A 20,977-nucleotide genomic window follows, 5' to 3' on the forward strand; every position below is an offset into this window, starting at 1 on the left:
GACTGCTAGACAATGGCTCTCCCTCCCACGTAATCAGCCAGTTATGGAAGGCATAAATGCATATTTGCAGGACGAAATATGTTCACTTGAGAATAAAAATGTTTGGATGATTATCTATAGATTATGTGACATTATCCAGACCGCTCTGGTTTGGAGTTGGACAGAAATTTGACGAATTACAAGCAAGACACCAGAGTTATAAGAGAAGCTTTGCTCTGACTGTTTCTCTTGGTCTCTGTGAAAAGTAAGAATTTTAGAAATACACCAAAAAAAATACAATCCCCGCAGCTCGGAGTCTTCCAAAACCTCACAAGTTGTTATCCTTATTCCCAATATTCGTTTCTTTATCGCTATGGGCATGCAAAATTCTGCTACTCATCCTACCACAAACAGAGGTTTTACTAAGCCAGCCATTGACCACAACGTTGGTGCAAAGACATCCATCTAAAAGGCAAAAGAAACAACACTCTGGACTTCCACGGGCCGTAAGGTCGCACATTTTGGGATGAAATCACTACTGCTATTCTACAAATAAACGCTGCATCGCTTGTTCATCTCAGGAGGGGCTGAAACCAAAGCAGCCCGGGTTTCCTTTTGACCCGTTTCCATTTTTTGGGCTCCCGTGCTCCTACACGTACACAGATTCTAGCTCCTTGAGGGCAGCGGATCCGTACCGCACGGTGGCAGCTCCCTGGCTCCCGAAGGACGTCACGGCACTGCAATAAATACATGGCAAACTGCACGGGGAGGGAGCACGCTGCTAAAAGCTGGCTTTGTCTCTTGTTTCTATTTCTTTTCTTTCTTTCTTTTTTTTTTTTTAAGAAGCAGCGTTCGGACGACAGACATGGATAACACTGCATCCTTAGCGCTGTGCGACAAATCGCCACATCAGCACTAAATACCTCCACTTAATTTTTCATCTGGGTACGATGAAACATTTTTTCCCATGGAAGGAAAAGTCTGCTCTTTGTGATCGTGGCACTGCCAGCCCAAGTTACAGTAAAGGTTAATCACAAACAAGAGACAAGTAAAGTAGACAAAGAGCATCATACACTTCACTTTTCAATGGATGTTTTCATAAATGTATGAATAATTTAAATTATCATTGCTGAGTATTTATTCGAGTGTTTCAGGGGAAAAAAATGCCTCCTCTTTTTTTTTTTTTTTTTTCCCCTCCTTGATTCTTTTCATTTCTGTCTCATCTCTTTTATGTGCTGCATCGGCTGTTTTCTTGCCATCTGAATCAGTTTTTTGGAACAATGGGATGTATGAGGGCTGAGGGGGCAGTTGAAGAATACAGCCCTTGTTGTACACTCTGTGACTTGACATTGATTAATGAGGGTGCGGACATGGGCAGAATTTGATAGAGAGGGAAGGGGAAATTGGAGGACCTGAGGGCACCGGAGGAGGAGGGCGAGGAGATGACAGCGCGGTGCCAGCGGCGCGGGGCTGCGGGAGCACGGCCTCGTGGGGCACGCGGAGCAGCACAGCTCCCGGCTGATCCTGCAGGCCGAGGCCCGTGGGGTCAGCGCTGCTCTTTCCTTCAAGCAAACGTTTGGCCCAAATACATTTGTCGGAAGGCTTTGTTGTTCCCTCTGCCCTTTCACACGGAGCTCAGCCCCCACCCTGTCGGTTTGCTCTCCAAACATAAAGGTATGGGGCTTGCGAGCTCTTCTGCAGGAAGGGTCCCACACAGAACACTCAGGACCAGGCTGCCTGCATTTGAGCTGGTACCACTGCGGAGAGACGAGAGTTTTCCAAATCCCGCTATTTTGGTAGGATGTCTATTTTCTAACATGAATAAATCATAGAATCGTTAAGGTTGGTAAAGACCTCTAAGACCATCAGGTCCAACTGCCAGCCCACCCTCACCGTGCCCACTAACCACGTCCCCAGGCGTCACATCTCCACAACTCTGGAACACCTCCATGGATGGTGACTCCACCACGTCCTTGGGGAGCCCGTGCTGGTGCCTGACCAACCCCTGACCAACGGGCTGCTCCTATGGGAGCACATCACACGAGCACTGCAGCCACCCCAGGGAAAGCTGCTGCCCTGAGGGTGACACACAGCACACTCTGTGTGGCACCAGTGGCACAGGACCTACAGAACATCTTGGACTTATTGCTACTAAATACCTTGATGGCAATAGCTGACTAGTCAGAAATCTTTTTAGAAACCACTTTTGACGCAACCTGGAAACGAAGGTGCATTTTCAGTAATTTCAGTCCATGTAAATGAGGTATGGGTGGGGGATGTCCCCCCCAGACAGCAGCAGCCCAGGTCCCCAGGTCTCAGACTCAAATTGCTTTGCCATTTTCCTACATACCAGCCAAATTCCACCCACTTGAAGCACCTCAGCTTCCCTTTGAGGACAACGGCAGACCTGGAGTGCACACAGAGAAGCACAAAGTTCTATGGAGGCACAAGGAAAGCCCTCCCTCCCCCTCTGTGCTGAGACCCCGCAGGCAGCCCCCGGCCCCATCACCTCCCCCAGACAGCCCAAACGCAGCTTGTGGACGACATCAGCCCCTTCTGGGCACGGGAGATTTGCACGGGAGCACGGCTGCATCTCGCTGCGGGGCTTCCAGCGTGCCCCCACCCCGCGCCCAGGCGGGCAGCCCAGCGATCACCTGCGATGGCAGCCACAGAGGGTGACCCGAGCCCTGGAGCTACTGCTGGAACAAATGAGAGAGCTTAACTAGAGCAAGACTGGCATAAAAAGGAAAGGGGAAAAAAGAGAGGAACAAAAATTCCGTCCAATTTGCTCTTTTCGGCATTGTAAAAACTGGCCTGTTTCCCAGTATATCACTCTGCCATTGAATAAGGTCAATTGCAGAGCAGTTCTTCAGTCATCCTGATGGGTTTTCATGAGAAAGTGAATGGAGTGCAAATTAGCCAAAGTCGTCACAAGCTTTTTTACTGTCACTCTAAGCCTGACAGTCCAAAGGAAAATGAGGATTAATAAATCTAACGAACTTTCTCTATTATCCAAGCCAGGTTAGGAAACTATTTATTGTCTCTCTTTTTCTGTGTTTCATCCATTTTGCCTACTGTGGTGAAGCATTTCAAGAAGAAAGAAACAACAGACGCACGCACACACACGCCTGCGCGCACACACGGCGCTGAGCCTCTCCCAGCCCGCGAGACAGAGCCGCAGCCAAGGAAGGCGCTGGCAGCAGGGCAGGATTTGAAGGGAGCTCTACCTTGTACAGAGCTGTACGAGCCCTTATGGCTGCGGATTTCCTCCAGCGATGATGTGTTCGATGCGCAAAATGGGTGCGTTTTACTGGAGAAAGAATGACGGCTAGCAAGCCTCAGGAATGTCCTCAGTGCCAGTGAAGACATTTTTCGTCTGAGATAGAATTGCTGGGGCAAAGGAGACAAAGAGATCGGTTCCCTGCCACTGCCCCTGGAAATAAGTGCCCAGGAGGGAGCAGACCGACTCCAAGTCACCTGGATCCCACTGCAACCTTCCCAAGAAGTCACCAAACTCTGATTTCTGATGAGGAGAGGTGTACCAATGGTGGAAGCAAGCAGAAGTTTGGGACCAAGGTCTTAAGAGAAACACCTACAGTATTACAGATAGGGACAAAGATAAGGGAACGTTGAACGCCACACCAAACCGACACATTTTTAAATGAAAACAAAATGCTGAACATCAGCATTGGCCACAGTCTGAAATCATAGAATCATAGAATGGTTTGGGTTGGAAGAGACCTTTAAGATCATCTAGCTCCAACCCCCCTGCTATAGGCAATGATGCAGTTTTCCTCCTGGTGACAATGAAACCCTGATTTCCAACCTTGCTTCTCCCCTTTGTGTCGGTACTGCCAACACGTGCATTCCCCTCTGTCAAAATTTGGCAACCTGCTTTCATTATTAAGAAGGAGAAAGGTTAAAGAAGAAAGCAAAAGATTTCACTCTGGAAGCTTCTCCGCAAACTTTGATTTGCTTTAATTTCTTCCATACTTCTTTGAGATAATCAAAAGTGTAGATGAAAAGAAATCATTAAATCCACTGTTCGACACGGTCCTGTCTGCAGAGGGTCACACGCTGCTTTAAAGTCACGTCGAAGAGCTGGTTTCATCACTTTGCTTTCACCTTCCAGGAGGAGACACTTCTCAGAGTAACTGCCCCCCAAGGCAGCTCAGCTGCAGCCTGGGTTACCTGGGAGTAATTGCTCAGCATTCAAAGCATCTGGGGTTTGTTGAGATTTCCCCTCTCCCACTCCTACAGTCACTTGTCATTCCGTTTAATAAGGGAGAAAACTTTCCTGACCATCTAAATTATGCCATTCAAGATATTAAGGAAAACACACATACCCTGAAGTAAAGGTAAAATTATGCTGCAATCATCAAATCAGCCTTCTCTTCTTTATCCCATCTGTATATTCTCCTTGTAAATGCTCAAGTATTGGCTGGAAAGCTACACGAGCAGCACAGCCCTACCTGCCTGCCACTTGAATCGCTGGTATTTTAATCTCATCAAACAATCGGAGTTTTTCTCCCTGCTGTTTTGACTTTGCTGTCTCTTAGTCTTGTCACATCCACTAGCTTTGAATAAGTGCAGAACTTGCATTTACAGAATTTGCAATCTGCAAGATTGTTTAAGTGATTTATCAAATACTTTGATTGAACACTTATTGCCGTTCCAGCCCTGAATCTCATTTAAATTGACTGGGCTTGACATAAGCCTTTAGAGGGAATGCAGAAGCGAGCTGAGCTGTGCAGGTAACCGGTAACAGCGCAGGGAACCAGTCCCACCAGCACTGGGGTTGCTCGTGGCCAAGCAATGTATTCTTACCGAGCACTCTCTGATAAACCACGATAGCAATGATTAGATGGGCTCCTTAATTAAGGACCCAGAGTAATGTGCCTGCAGACAGGTTCATAACGCACAAAACAGCCAGCATCACCCAGGGGCAGCTTCGGCACGCTCTGCACTGCCAGAGACCATGTCACTGCAATAGGTGCTGCTGTCATTTTGTACCCACAGACAACGCACAGAGCAGTGCTGGACCATACTGATCTCCAAGGAAGCTTCAAATACCTGCAAAGTTGAAAAAAAAAAAAGGCGAATTTTTGTCACCAAACGGGCAATGGAAGGAACAGGCAAACTGAGGGCAAGTGAGTTTGAACATCTCCATAGAAATCCAGCACTACAACACCAGCGGGGATGCAGCAAAGCTCTTCCCATCAGACTGGAAATGCCACCCTTTACCTCCTACCTTGTGGCTCCAAGGCACCTGAGCCAGCTGGCTTTGCTGATCTCAGTGACACCCACGTAAAGCACAAAGCTGCATGCAGTTTAGAAGTATAACATCTGACAACTGCAATCTTGGGAAGGTGCTGTGGGACATAGACATGACTCCATCAGCGCCACAAGGAATTGGTTCCTCTCCAGCACGACTGAAGGAAGGCTGGCTTTGCAACGCTCATTCAAGACTCTCCCTACTTCAAATAAATAAATAAAGCAAGCCAGCTACAATGCTAGTTTACATTTTCTTTCTCCTGTTGGTTTTCCCTCTCCCCACCAAGGAACGTGGCTGTTCGTGAGTTAAGGCTGAACAAACCCATTCTCTCCAAGCATGTTTGCTCTGACTGCAGCATCCCCTTCCACAGCATAACCGTTTAGAAACAAAACTTTGAAATTAATACAAGTACACCAACACTGCAATTTCTTCAAAAGCAACAAGTAGAGATAGGCCAAAACCAGAGGGGATTTCGGGCACCAGGGGCTCAGAGGTGACCAGATACAGAGTTTTCACCATTCATAACGAGCAACAAAGACTGAATCAGTGAAGAGAATTTGTTCCAGTTCATAACAGATTGAAATGACGCGCTTTTGCAGCGTAACGGTTGTGGTTCTGTCTTATTAAATCCGTTGTCTTTCAGGCTCATGGCATTTTCAAAGCTTCCTCCAGACTCATGTGGGATAATGCACTTCCAAAAAGTAGGCTCTAGGTATGCACATTCTTAAAATCAACCACTCAGCCCGCATCCAAATAAAAGTGAGCTTTCCTACCCATTTTCCCCAAGAAAGGAAGCTCAGAGCCCTTTTATGCATTGTGAATGGCCCACCTAATTTAGACTGAATTATACCCTAACCTTCATTTCCCCTTTACTTCTTTGCTCCATTCAGCGGTTTCTGACTTCAGCTAATTCACTAACAATCCCAGCTGGTCCTTCCCAGCTCCCAGTTCTTTAGCACATTGTCCAAGGAAACTATGTGCTCCCATCTACACTGGTATTCCACTCTCCAATTAACCTACTGCTGAGAGGCTTTACCCCTTTCCACCATCCATTCCTCTGCACGTACTTTTTTTTTTTTTTTAACCTTTTACTTCTTGAATTAAAGTTTACAAGATCTCTCCCAGGTGAGAAGGTGTTAAATTTACGTGCGGAACGCGGTGCTGGATACACAGGAAGACACAGCACACCATCAGGGGATGGCTATGAAAAAATAACCAGGTTCATCAAGAATGCATTTCAAAGCCAAGCATTAAGGCGCAGATGTTTAAGATACAAGCAAACAAATAACAAAGGAATTCCCACACTTGCTGTATGACAGGCATATGCTTGTTCTTCTTGCTGAAACCAAGAGAAGTAACCCAGGTCAGCCAGAGGTACGCCTGGTATTTGATACACGCAGCCCTGCTCGAGACACGACGATGGATTTTCTATTCTCATATTTAGCAGCAATCCATCACTTCCTATCACACCGTGCTGAGGCTGAGGATGAGGAGGAACGCCTGTACCCAAGCACCACGCGCTCTTCACCCGGGGGCTTCCACCATGCCTGCCACCAGACAAACGTGTGCATCTCAGATTGGCTTTATTCATCGCTTCAGCAAACTGTTTTGTCTAATTAGGGACACAGGTGAGCCTAGTCATCAGATACCTGATCAGCACTCATCTGCTTGCACAAGCAGAGTAAACCAGGCTAGCGATGATTCTCCTACCTTGGGATAAAAGGCTTTGACACCTTGAAGTCCCTTATCCCCTAACTACGTAATTATAGACGGAGAACTCCCAGACAACTGCTAGCAAACCTCACGTGGATTCAGGCTAGAGACGTGACTCTGTCTGGGGCTGTCCTGCACACAGCCTGGGCTGCATCTGATCAAGTGGTTCTCCTTGCATGGCCGCAGTTATCCCCAAGAACGCTTTTCCAGCAGATTAAGACCGCACTTGAAAAGACCCAGACCTTAATGCAGCATGCTTCCTGAAAGCCACTTAACATTTTATTTTCTTATGCCACGCCAAGTGTCTTCTTTCTAGGTAAATGCTGCAGATCTCATTGTTGACAAGATCCTAGATGAAGCAAAGATAGTGAAAATGTAACTGATGGCTATTAAACACCCACCTCCCCCAGTTCCTTCCTTCTTGTCCATTTGCTTAGAACCAAGCGAGCATAATAGCAGCAAAGTGCTCAAAGTGGTTTTCAGAATCAGGCAGTGAGAAAGTCAATATGGAGCAGTGTGTCCATTTGTTTTGATTTATCTCACTAACTTCAATTGACAGTTAATTCATCAGAGTAGGAAAATGCCAGTCTAGTGAAAACACAACTCGTGAAGGAGAGAGAACAGAGTGGAAAACAGAGTGTGTGGGTAATACAGGTAATAAATTAAAAGATACAGTATCAGTATTTTATCAGTCACGTTCTGAATTCGCTATATTCCTACTCTTGCCAACTACAGTTTATAGTAAGCAGTAAATTTAAACATGTGTTTACTGATATATATCACACACACGTGCCCCTTACAAAATGAATCCATTTGGAAAAAAGAGGAAAACACTCCCAGCTTACCAGTAATACCAACCGTATCACATCTTTATAGGTCGAAATCCCAATAAACAGGATTTCTTTCGGAAGCAGTGTCTGGGGAGGTGCATGCTATGCAGCAGCATTGGAGGGCAAATGCATGGCAGCTCACCTGCTGCTGTTATTGCCCACTGCCCAGCTCTGCACAAACTGGGGCAGGACCACATAACTGCAAGGAGCAGCACAGCACCGCTCCTGCTCCAAACAACACACACAGCTCAACAAGAATCTGAAGCTCCCGGAATATTTATTTTCTTATTTTTCGTCAAGCTTGCATGCTTATTAAAATCTAAGCACAGCTGCAGTGGACTGCAAGAAATTAAGCTCATCTCTGTCCATTTCCCAGGAAACTGGGCAAGAGCCAAAACCCATCTGCTCTGTTTAAAGTAAGTATCTGCACTGTGCCTCAACGAGCCCCCAGAAAGGCCCTTTTATCTCCCTTCCACACTGCTGAAATTCAGTTTTTGATACGATGTAAGCACTTAGAAATATCAAAAGATACTTCTGAGAGTGGAAGCATCTGTAAATCTGTATTGAGAACAGTACTACAGTCGATGTTTAAGAGATGGGACGTACACACCTTTTGTCTGAACACGAGTGAATACAGAACTGGGTGTAATCTTGACAACAGCGCAGTACTTTTGCATTATTGACCTCTTTCAATACGAGATTAAACACCACCACTGCTGAGTGCAGAAAAGATGGCACCAACTCTACGACTACGACTTGCATAGTAGCAGCTAAAAGACTGCAAAAGTGGAACCATGTTATGGATAAGCAACACAGAAGATGCAAATAAACCCCAGACTGAACTTTCACACAAATATCTAAATTAAATAAGAGGCCTTCCAAAGGTTTAGAGAAGTCCAGGGGTTTTTTTTTGTTACAACCATCAGCCACTTCATTTCAAGGGCTTTTATTGCTCCAGAAGGGAAATGTCAACTACTGTGCTGGGATTTATTGGTAGATAAGGTTGCAGAAGATAGGAAGTCTCGCAGCCAAGGTGCCAGGCTCGCCCAGCACACGTGGGGCTCCTCATCACCTCACACAACCTGAATCCAGTTTCCAAGCATCGTGTGGCTGCTGTTCACCACCACTTGCCACAAGTGGTTTCTTCAGCACAGAACCATCATTAAGGTTGGAAAAGCCCACTAAGCCCCCCAGGCCCAACCCCAGCCTATCCCCACCATGGCCCTCAGAAGATCCCCATGCAATAACGCAGGAAGAATCACCACCACCACCACTGGTCCCAAAGGCTAAGCCACCGGAGCTGGGCTTAATTCTTCCCTTGCAAAAGCTTTCAGGTCACCCCCACTGAAGCAATCTACCGCAACGATTCAAGCTTTACAGACAGGGATTTCTGCCTCCCCTCAGCTCGTGCCTAAACAGCAACGGTTCCGAGTTGTTTATCAGCCCTTTGCTTCATTAAACGAAAGGCGAAGAAAGCTGAAAGGTGGGAGAACATAAAGAATCTGCTGTGCCATGGCACAAGGGGCGGCGTTACCCCATTCCACCGCAGCAGCCGCACCGACAGCTCCCCTCATTAAGGCCACGGCCATTTGTTCCCTCCTCACAGCAAGCCCCTCGGATTACGGCTGCTGTCAGCTCAAAGTGGATCTGTTATTTCACGTGGGCCAAGTTCACCTTAAAAAGAGCTGCTCTCACAGCATTAAAATCACGCTCCCGCTGACATTTTTGCTGGTTTGCTGCAGGAAAAAAAAAATACTTGCAGTACAGATAGACGTGTAATCCAGTTGTTCGTGTTTGCTTTAAGTCAACACCCCAGCTGATTTATATTCACAAGACACCTTTCTGGCTGCTCTGCCTGGGACAGAGCGCCGACCCCGAGGTCCTGGCAGCGCGGTGTGCGCCAGACCCAGTGCAGGGCTTTATCCGGGTCCCCACATCCCTCTTCTTTCCCAAACATTTGGCTTTGGTGATTCCCCCCTCCTCCCCCCCCGCCCCTTCCCTTTCCCTTCCTGCAAGTTTAAGGCAGTTCACCACTTACGGTCATTTACAGCTTACATCTCAGTAAATCCAGAAGGTGTCTGATGAAAAAGAGGGACTAGCCAAGCATCTTAATCCCCCTGTTCATTCATGCTCTCTGTAATGTTCTTTCAGGCCTCTGCTGAGAGACTAGGCTGAAATGAAGGCTGATAAATTAGTCTGGAGGGAAACAAGGCAGATTCTGCTTGTAAAAGGTCATTCCAACTTTGTTCTGGGTGAGGGTTTATCTTGACTGCAGCTGCGACAGACAATGGCCGGGGCCTAAACGGCAGAAATCCTAGCTCTGCTCATGAAATTACTGTGCTGATAAGGGAGAATGGACTTCAGTGAGATCTAAATGGGAAAAGGGAGGTGGGGGACAAGGGTGAAATGTAGGTATTTTTGAACATGATTGAACAGGGATGGCACAATGAGATGTACAATTAAAGCGACGACTTGCCCGGGCATTATCTGAAAGTGAGGAAGCATACTGCTGGTAATCAGATCAAAAGGGAGAAAATGCCACTTCTGCGCCGAGCAAAGCGCCCCGGCGCAAACACAGGCACGAGGGGCTGAGCTCCCATCGCAGGGGGGTTATGAAACTTCAAACAAAGGTATTTCTTAGAGCACGGGGCTTCCGACCCGCGGCATCATTTCTTGCGCGTTACCCCGCTCCCAGCAGCGACAGGAGATTTCCTTCATTAGCAACACGCTGCCGAGCGCGGCCTAAAAAAGCCGCGCTGAAGTGTGTGCATGAGCAGGACATCTGCTCGGGGGGAACGCTCCGCGCTGAAAAGCACTTCCCTTTTTTTTTTAAGCACATTTTGTGCATTTCTGAGACGGAGGAGAAGTGACGGCAAGTTCCGACGGAGCCCTCCCAGCCCGATGTGTACACAAACGGACTCGCCTCGCGAGAGAGATGCCTCTCCTTTATTTACCCGGCCCACTTGAATGTGCATGTCTCTGATCAATGCAAACACATTAAATGGCAGCAGCGCACTGTCACCGGTCTGGAACCCAATTAAGGCAACCAGCTTCCACTTAGCCCTGTGCCTCCAACGATCTCCTTATCTGTTTGCCTTCAGAGGGGACAGCCAGAGCCAGGAAATGGAAGAGCTGCACAGGCGGCTCAAGGCGGGTGCTCGACAAGGACGCTCACAGAGCAGCTGGCCTCAGCCACGGGTTGAAAACAGAGCACCCAACCCGGAGTAAAATGTCCAAAGAGTCCCAGTGCTCACAGCTGTTCCTTCTGCTCCGGCCAATCTCACCTCTTCTGCCATCAGACCTCCTCCTGCAGACATATTCCTTCCACTAACGTTCCTACATGGGACTCAAAATTGAGCTTCACGCCTTCCTTGCACAAACAGCCCCTGTTTTTCAAAGCTGCAAATGTTCAGTACAAGGGCTGTCTCATTTTGTAGAGGTCCCAGTACTTTGCTCTGATGAAATAAACAAAAAGTGGAAAGGATGAATAATTAGCTGAGATGTTAACAGGTGAGGAACAAAGACCCAACTATGTCCTACTACTTAAGAAAGAGCAATAGACCCAACTTTTCATTTTCGTCTCTATGTACAACAACATAAATCCTTTTGCGTTTCTGGAGCCAAATAAGAAGCAACCTAAGTGCCAAAATGTGAGAAGTGCTAAAATCCCACAGAGTAAGAGCCGCTAAATTTAGCAGTCCTCCAGATCTGCGGTGCTGCTCCCTGTTTGCCATGGGAAGAGCAGGACAGTGCCAAATTATGCAGAGAACGTGATTTCCCCTTTCTATAAAAGCAATTCACGTTTTACTCTGGAAAATCTCCTGTTGTTCCTTTCCTCCTTGCCTCGCTCCGATTCAGGTAAAGCAATTTCACTTAAAGCCATCAGACTTCACGACTGACCAGGAACTCCAACGAGGTTCACCGAGAGCTTTGCTGATGTCCCAAACCTTAGAGCCCAAGCACAGCCCTGAGCGTGCCAGCATTGACTCACAGCCGAGCCATGGTTTGCACTGGTGCCTTAACACAACGGTTACTGGACCTCGGAGATGAAGAAGAAGCTTTCCCTGGAGAACAACTGGGTGATCATGTGAAATCTCCACCAGACAGCCCACAGGTTCCCTACAGAACCTGGGTTCCCACCTGCTGACCCACAGCACGCAGTGCAGGCAGTCCCAGGCACGTCCTGGTGACCGTGCAGGAGTAGCCAGCAACTGCAGAGCAAGTTACTTTGCACTGCTTCCACCTTCTGAAACTGCAGCTGAAACTGGGTCCACAAATGATGCCTCCTTTCAAGTCCCACGTGTATTGAAGGTTCAATTCTAACTTACTGATCATTTTCTTTACAGAAGTCTCCTGTGTTCCAGTGCTCCATCAGCCAGGCACTTCTGGGAGAGGACAAAATAAAGGTTGGATTTCTATGAAGGTTAACATTCCAGAGGAAGAAACAGTGCCCTGTATTCTGCAAGCCTTTTGACAACGAAAAAGGGCTCTTTCTCAAATCCTGTGGTATACATTGAGTTATTCATGGGGTTTTCTTTCCTTTTTTTTTTTTTTCCTTTTTCAAGTGTGGATGATAAAATACTGTTTCAGAAGCTGGTATTCATGGATGTCTCTCGAAGTCGAAAAGAAAATATTTATTTCCTTTTTCTGCTTGTGAATCAGAACGTTCTATTTAAAGAAAGTGCCCTCTGCCGGATTGCTCATGAGTTATTACCCCTTATGGAAATAAAGGAGAAATATCAGGAGGTATTCTTAGTCATTCCCTTTCCCCGTCTCTTCTTGTTTTTTCCCTCATTCCTTATATACCCATGTTTTAGAGAAGTGCCTAAGATAGAGCAAGACATCTCGGCATTCCTGGGCCTAAAAAAGACTTACTCTTTTAACCCTCACATTGAGGCATTTGGGGAAACATCAAAAAAGGGTTCAAACTTCAGTCCTTTCACTTTGGGTATCAGAGGATGCATTTTTCATTTCTATCCACCGTTACAACTGATATAAATGCTCCCCACCCTGCCAGATTTAGCCGTAGGGAGTGGGATCCGCCTTTGGTACACTGAGCAGCTCCCTCCTAAGATCCAGGCTTCAGCCTAAAGCAATAGCTCACCTGCAGTCTTATAATGCACCAATAAATCCTAAGTACAGAGTACCAAGGATGCCTGGACAGCTGTTGGCAGCTACTAGTGGTACCAGCACATCTGGCAAGTCCCATTGTGCCTGTGTGTTCTGTATTCCCTATGAAGCCATAGATTCCTGCTTTTTCAGAATTATTCTAGCCAAACAACACTTGCAGAAACACTGCAGTAACCTTTTAGGGGACAGACTCTGTGCTTGTAACATGCTCCACCTGGGGCACGGCCACGCACACCGCCCTCCAGCATGCTGCTCCCTGCAAGAGATGAGATGTGGTGGGGCCAGCAGCCGCCCCTGAGCCCTTCCCTGAGCCACAGAGGCTGTTACACTCATGCTATTCCCAAGCCAAAGGGAAAGGCAGAGGCCAGAGAAAATGAATGAATCAGAAGACGCATGAGGAAGAGCTACAAGGAAATGTCATCACATCCTCTCAGCCTGCAAGCTAAGGAACATGAGCAAGGGATGAGCGCAGAGAGGTCCTGAGGTTTCTTGGCTCATGTAAAGCCCTATACCTCTTTTAGCCTATTTTGTTTCAAAACAGGACAGACAAGGACACGCTTTCTTTAACGAACTGTATCGGTATTTAAAGTGAATTTGGGCGGTATGTTCTGCTCACGGGGAAGCATGACACAGCCGTCACATTTAAAGAATGCTGAGAGTCCCATTCCTATTTTAATATTTTTAAGACTCGAGGAGATACAGCATAATTCTCCTCTCGGCAATCAATGCCAGTCCTGCGAAGCCAAATTTCCTTGGCATTTATGAGCACTTCTAAAAACAAACAAACCCAGCAACGTTTAAGTACTCTGTTTTGTGGGAACAAGAAGGCTGAGCGACTGCGAATCGCTGACACCATAAAGCACACTCAAAAAACAGCAGTTTTCCACTGGCCCAGATGTGAAGCTGAGAATGCTGCATCTTCAGCTGCCAGCTCTCATTTTTTGCACAGCTATTCCTCTTTCATGGGACAGTTTCTATCTTTGCCCTGGCGTATTAAAGCAGAGCACTTACTTTTCACATGTTAAAAAATAAAAGCCTGCCTTGTATTTATGAGTCAGAATTTTAGTGCTGAAGTCTTCTGTTTCAGCAAATCATTTCTTAAAATGAGCATTAAAACAAAGGAACTAACAACGAGAGTGTTTCAGCACTGGGATTTGCCCGATGAAGCAAACAGAGCTAAAAGCACATCTGACTGCTCCCAAATTCCCCAAAATTCAGCTGCTGGATTTCCCTCCAGGATGCGATTCCCCCTCTCCTCTCAATTAGCAAAACGATTCAGCAAAGATAAATATCGTTATCTACTCAGCGCAGTGATCAAAATCGTCGCGTGATTTTTGTTCTAGGTCCCGGGGGCAATAAAGTGAAAAGGCTGCAATTCCTTTGGGGTACTCGGAATGGCACGCTGCGTGTCAGCAGGCGAGGGAGGGATGGGAGCAGGAGAGCAGAGCAGAAATGCAATTGCATTGCACTACATAGTGACAAGGCTTGTAGTTTGGGTGGTGTCTCTGGAGGAGGAGAGGTGAATCCACATCACCAGTGCAGAGCTCAGGGCCACGTCCTGCACAGCACCGCCCGGCCCAGCCCAGCCCACCAGGGTGAGGGTGGGAGACCAACATGTCCCATTTGTTTTTATGACATGAGAATGAATCGCTCAGTGCCATGCCATGTTAGAACAATCCTTCAGTAAGAGGTGGGGCTTCGCTGAACGAGTATTTTTAAAACATGTTCCCAAAGGCAAAGGTTGGAGGAAAAGCACAGAAAGAAACAGGATAGCAAAGGTTTGGAGCCGGTGAAGTAGGACGCAGTCACCCAGTCTTAACCCACTCCTGTCTGGTTAGAAGCAAAAACATCCAAAATAATGAAAAAAAATCCCATCTCTTTTTCCCAAGGTAAGACATGGCATCCTGCATTCCCTATGATTTTTCAGGCTGCTAGTGCAAATAACGGGTAAGCTGAAAGTTGCAGCAAATAGCATTTCTTCTTTGCCTCCTGCAGCGAGATGTTTTACATCAGAGCTGGATGAGGAAAGAGCAGGGCTCTGCCTCCAGACAGGAGCTCACACTTCCAACAATTTCGAAGGAACGCAGCTCACTGTTCTGTTTCAGTTTCATTTTCACAAGCCTCGTCCTACCGAGGCTTGAAAAGAGAAGCTATTTCTGCAGCGTTCATGTGTGAGATAGAGCAGAGATCCATTTCCAAACCAAAGCCCTTACGCAGATCTTCTAGATGCCCAAAATTGATATATTTTTTTTTAATTAAAGACATCAGAAAAAATAAATGTGTTCAGAAAGCAGACGTGTGCCGCCCTGGGCCCAGAAATGCCTCTTGTACAGCAGAAGCAGCAGCAGCTTCCTGGGACCCTGGCACGGTGCTGATGGAGCCCACGCAGCAAACAACATTCCTTGCTATTAGCAGTGCCAGGGGCATGCAGGTGAGTGAGTCTGCCAGCAGATCTGCTGGGATGAAGGGCGAGAGCTTCTTGGGCAAAAGGCAGAAACACTATTAAAATTAAGGAACTGTTAATCGTAAAAAACAGATCCCCCCCCAAGCCCCCAAGTTCTAGGATTATGGGTTGGGCCGGAGCACTGTCGTGAGTATAAACTACAGGAAATTAAATGAGGACTTATTGATAAGTGGCAGTTTGGGTGTAAAGAACAATTATCCTTCCTAAAATAAAAATTACTCATGCAACTAATAGAACTGACAACTCAAATGCACCGGTAACACGTCCATTAGCCAGTACTGATTAGTTATCAGTAAAAGCCTTACGAAAGCATTCAATTTTGTGCCATTTTGAGTCAAAACCACAAGTCACAGAGACGCACTGTCACCAAACTAATGTCAAATTGCATAAGGCACATTCCTCCTGGAGCACAACAAAACTGGATTTGTGAGGCTCATCGCCACTGCAGGAAACAACAGGCAGAGGCTGTAGGAAAGCAGGCAGAAGTCTGGTGAACGTGACGCAGAGGGAGGGAAAATTCCTCCGTTTTCCTCTGCCTACTCAGTTTTACTGACAAAGGACAGAAATGTTTTCGTGGTATGGATGCTCAGCACAAGGAGCTGCATGGAAAGCTGCTGAGACCCAACAGTCTCACACCGAGGACACAGCTCGGTGCCAGCACGCAGGCAGAGGCAGAGTTTATCGCAGGGATTCCTGCTCAGCACAAAGGCACCTCTGCATTTTTCTTAAGGGAAACGTGAAGGTTCGGAGTGACTGCAAGTTTCTGAACTGCCGTAGCCATACTGGGAAGCGAACGGCTTCGAGGGTACCTGCAGGAACAGGCAAGGTCAAAGGAAGAGAGTCAGGGTGGGTTTCAGACAGTGTTTGAGGACAGCTGACGGAGGACAAATATTCCTTCCTTCCAGCTATGAAACGTTCCTGTCAAACGGGAGAACAAAAGCGCCGCAGAAATGTGAGAAGGGCCGTGGAGAAAGAAAGTTTGTTCGTGTACACCGCAAAAATAAACAGTATCACAAAGTCAATGGAGACCGAAGTTAATAGATACGGCTTGTATCAGGCCTGGCACCCCGTGCGTAATGGAGATAGGGAACAGTTCTTAAAAACATGAATGTAAATACAAACCTGTACCAGAAATATGAAAGACAAGGACAAAGTTATGCCAAGGTCACAGAAAAAAGGATCTGCACTACTCAAGTTTGGCCTGATTTCCAGCAGGCACGGAGTGTAGGAGCTGATGCAAAAAAAAAAAGAACAACCCACAAACCTTTGTTTAAAACATATTTAAAATTAAAATTAAGGTCACCTGTGAATGCTAAGGTTCAGAAAAAGACAGCTCCCACCTTTCTGCAGGAGCAGCTTCCACACTGCGGCCTACAGAGAAGTAGAATGGCGTATTCCTTGAGGGAGCGATGCTGCTGTCCTTCAGCAGGCCGCACTGTGAGCAGCTAACCCCGAGCTGCCCATTACCAGCTATTGCCAGTTTATCACCAGCACATTTTTTCCAATTTTTCTTTTTTTTTCCTCAAAAAACACATTTTGAAGATGACGTGGCAATACCGAGCAAGTACTCTGCCATGCTAATTCACAAGAAAAGAAGCCAACACAAAGATGAGCTCTGAGGAGTGCAACTGGGCATGGGGAGGTGGGGGAACAGAAACTCTCAGCTGTGCATTCCCTGCATTAGGGAAGAGAAAAGGGGACTCTGCTCAGACACCGACCCAAACTCTGATTTCAGCCCTCCTGGAATTTCCTCCTGCAGAAGAATGACAAGATGCGATTGAGCTTTGTTCTCATGGCGAGCGTACTCCGCTTCTCCATGCAATTCGGACACATTTTGAAAGTAAACCAAAACATCTGGACAGAGTTCCTTGGGCTTCACAGCACCTCGCTGTTTGCCGGCTTCTCGAGACTTCAAAAATCAGCAGTGTAAATACAATCAGTTTCTAACTCCAGGTTGGCCCCTGGGGCCTCGTTTTCTAAGCTAGCGGGGCTCCTGGCAGCGCACGCCGGCTCGCGCTCCGCTTACGCTCACGGCCGAGTCCCTCGGTTCCGTGCCACCTCTGTGCTCCAGCAGCGACCACTTCACACCAGTTAGCGGCCAAGCAAGGGGACTGCGCCAGTGCTTCAGGCAGAGGTAAAACTCCATTCCCACATGTTACACTTTGCTGTGCTTAGAACCTGCTTGAATTTAGGATAATCCTTGCAGGTATGGATATTTTCAAATCAGCAGTACAGCAGAGTAAGAGAGATTGCTGGGATAATCCCCCTAAAGCAGGGAGAAAGACACGGGAGTTCTGGGATGGTGCTGTTTTTCCTGTTGAAGATGGGTTTTGTTTAGTTCTGAGGGGAAAATGACTTTTGCATTCCCTTATCTTTCCTGCAGAGCAAGAGCTCAAGAACATCTAGGGTGTTAATGGGTACATGTTATTTTCTATGACCAGTTAATAGTCCCTGCACAGCTAACACGGAGTGGAAGTCAAAGGTAACACACCCAACTACAAAACATGACGCGACTAATCACACTTCTCCCATTGTGACAAGTTCTGAACACAAACTGAAAATGACAAGCACTTTAAGGAGTGACCCAACATCATTTGAAACCAACCTTCTAAAATGGTGCTGGAGCGGTATTTGTAGCCCCAGTAGCTATCTGAAAGGATTTCTGCTGCTTTTTGAATACTGCAATGGAATCTTGGATACAAATTACTCAGGGATACGGCATTGGCAAAGCCACTACCTTTGTCCCCAGTTGGCTGGGACTCGACTCACTTTATGAACAGTTTGCAAAGACAAATGAATGTGATTACCACACTCGGCACGCTTACCTCCCATCCAAAGTTTGTTTCCTTTAATGTGCTCCTTTGTACTGTCATATAAGGTCCAAATCTTTCCCCAACTTCAATCTTCTTTTTGGCCCAAATCCCTAGCCCTGCCCCTGGAATCGAAGATTCTCTGAGTTCAAAATCTGGTGGGATTGGAATGTCATCAGGAATGTAGACGGGAGCTTCATAGGGCGAGCCCTCCTTGGGAGTGAAGTCCTCGCTGGTGGGAAAGGGTGATGGAGGTCCGACAGGGATGGGGGACATAATACTGTCCTCTGTTTCCTCCTCTGCACTTTCGCCAGCAAGGAGATCAGGGTCGGTCTCGTACATATTATTTACAATCTCGCTGTCACCTAAAAGGGGAAACAGCAGAACAAAACACACTGAAATACTCACGTGAACATCAGTTAATCTCTTCTCGGGACAAAGTTTCACAAAGTCTAGCTCACACACGTTAAGGATAGTAGGGGCAGGAAAAAAGGCAATCCTGTCCTACAGAACTGAGGTGGGGCTGATGTGAGGACATCCATACTGGCTGCACCGGGCTCGGAGCTAGCTAGGGGTGGAAGGAGTGCGAGTTGTGTCAGCTGCCTTGCAATAACAGAAAGAGGGAAGAACACACAGAAGAGGTGCGCTCGAGGCTCTCTGCAACCATTCATTGTTTGAACTGGGTCGGTGTATTTTGAAGAGGGAAGGAAAGGAGTAGTTAAGGTAAAATCTGGCTTCAGATTCTCCAAGCACAAAGCATGAGCCATCTGAAGAGCTTTTGTCTTCCTTTATCAAATGTCAAGAGCCTCTGTGTGCTCGGGATCGGTGATGCTCGCGCCTCAGCTTGCTCTGCCCCGCAGTGACAGGCAGCCAGCGGGTGGGAGCCCCAGTGCTACCGGCAGAGCTGGTGACCACATCCTGCCAGAAGTAACACAGAGCTGTGGCACTCAGCGTCCCCAGGGCAGTCCCAGAACCCCACAGCTCAGTGCCCAACACAACACCGGGAACCGCGGACGTGGGGAACAGGGGGAGCTGCCCACGCGTGTGTGTTTGGGGAGCACAACCAAACAGGAAAACCCAAAGGTGAACAGCCTTCACCCTGCACGGAGTTCCAAGCTTCGTTTTCCCGCAGACAATTAGGAAATGAGCACTATGTCAATGAGCACAAATGATTACGCTTCCAAGAATTACAAGTCAATTCCACTGCTAAACCTGTAACAACGTGCAGCCATTTTCTGGTTTGCTATTGGCTTGTACGAGCTGAAAATACTCTTCAACCATCCCTCCCTCTTCCATCACTTTCCAAAAACAAGTGACTACGAGGGTGCACTGAAGGACAATGCAGTAAGAGGTGCTCTGAGCTCTGGGCATGGGCCAGGCCCCGGGTCACCATGCCATATGGGCTTGCATGCAGCCCGTCCTATAGGCTGAAAGCAACCCGCTGCCTCCTTCCTATGTCTGCGCTCCACATCTCTCCCTTCTCAGTTTTTGAGGCTGTCACCTCTTAACCTCTTGAACAAGCTGCACAGGATAGAATATCTTTCACTGAAATGCATCTTCAGCCCGTTTAAGACTCCTGTCTGAACCATTGGTGCTTTTTCAACAACTCTTCTGAACTACCCGTGTCAGAACCAGCTACAGGATCCCAGGATTATCCCCTTGAGCACAAAATCCAGAGAGAAATTTTCCAAAGGAACGCTCCTGAAGCCAGCAGCCTTCATCCCAGGGATGCATTCACCTCTTCAGACCGCAGTGCTAAACACAGCCTTGGCATTCAGAGATCCTTATCACACCGAGTGTGATACTTCAACATCATAAGCTGGACCTCAGCGAGCAGAGCTGGGCTTACATCTCATATTTCCTATTGCTGAAATACGATGTACGTGCTTATATATTTAGTACATATATATTTAGTTCTGGCTTCCCAGTGCACGGAGATTATTAATGAAGTTTCCCTCTAATTAAAAAAACATACCAGTCACTAAGAAATTACAGCTGTATAAAGCAAAAATGGTTCCTATTCAGATTACGCGCACTGAAAGTTAGTTGCAGCTACAACATAAAAAAAAAAATCCATAGTTATTAATCACAAATTAATGCTGAATTAATAAAAAATACAAGTCTTCTCTTTAGCCAGCACATCAGCTTCATAGCATACACTTCACCATTAATTGAAACTCAGCATGCACTATTATTTCCTTCCAATTCCGGAGTTCACGGAGCAAAAATTTATGTCTGTTAGTGCCCAACTTTTCTATACTAAACAAAAGATACTGTGTCTACCGGAGGGGAAAGCACCTCAAGGTACTGCAAACAGTGGTTAGTTATGCACCAAAATATTATTCTAAGAAGGTAGGCTCGAGGCAGAGCTCCTAGAAGAGGTGCACTGAAATGCAGAATCAAATTTAATAGAGTGAACGGTGCAAAAGTAGTGGCAAGCAACCAAGGTGGATGAATGAACTGCCTTGGAAAAAGGCAGGCTTTGAGGAGGCAATGAGCATTGACCAAATAATCGGCTGAAATTTCCATTTCAGATTCTGGGAATAAAACTGGTCTTAGACAGAGACGGCGATGACGCCAAGCATCAGCACGGGCACGGAATGATCTTGAGAAAACAAGAGACGTGAGCTGTTCTCAGCGTGCTAGAGACCAAAAAAAAGGCCAGCACATAAGGGATAGGAAGATTGAGATTGAAAATGGTGGACTGGGAGGGTCATAAAGTTTAGGGATTTTTCCAAGAGGAGTCAACTGTGGGGCTACCACATTCAAATGGAGC

The 20,977-nt window shown here is 46.9% G+C and overlaps 1 protein-coding gene across 8 annotated transcripts in view; it reads right to left on the bottom strand.

Annotated features, from left to right (window-relative positions):
- PRDM16 (PR/SET domain 16) overlaps positions 1-20,977 on the bottom strand; it is a 338,929-nt gene that overhangs the window by 108,489 nt on the left and 209,463 nt on the right. For all 8 annotated transcript variants that reach the window (XM_021417567.1, XM_021417566.1, XM_021417565.1 and 5 more), the window contains one exon: positions 18,217-18,566. In XM_021417567.1, the coding sequence (XP_021273242.1) occupies positions 18,217-18,566 (350 nt within the window). The remainder of the gene's footprint in view (positions 1-18,216; positions 18,567-20,977) is intronic.

This window comes from Numida meleagris, chromosome 20 (assembly GCF_002078875.1).
Source record: "Numida meleagris isolate 19003 breed g44 Domestic line chromosome 20, NumMel1.0, whole genome shotgun sequence".
NCBI classification, from domain to species: Eukaryota; Metazoa; Chordata; class Aves; order Galliformes; family Numididae; genus Numida; species Numida meleagris.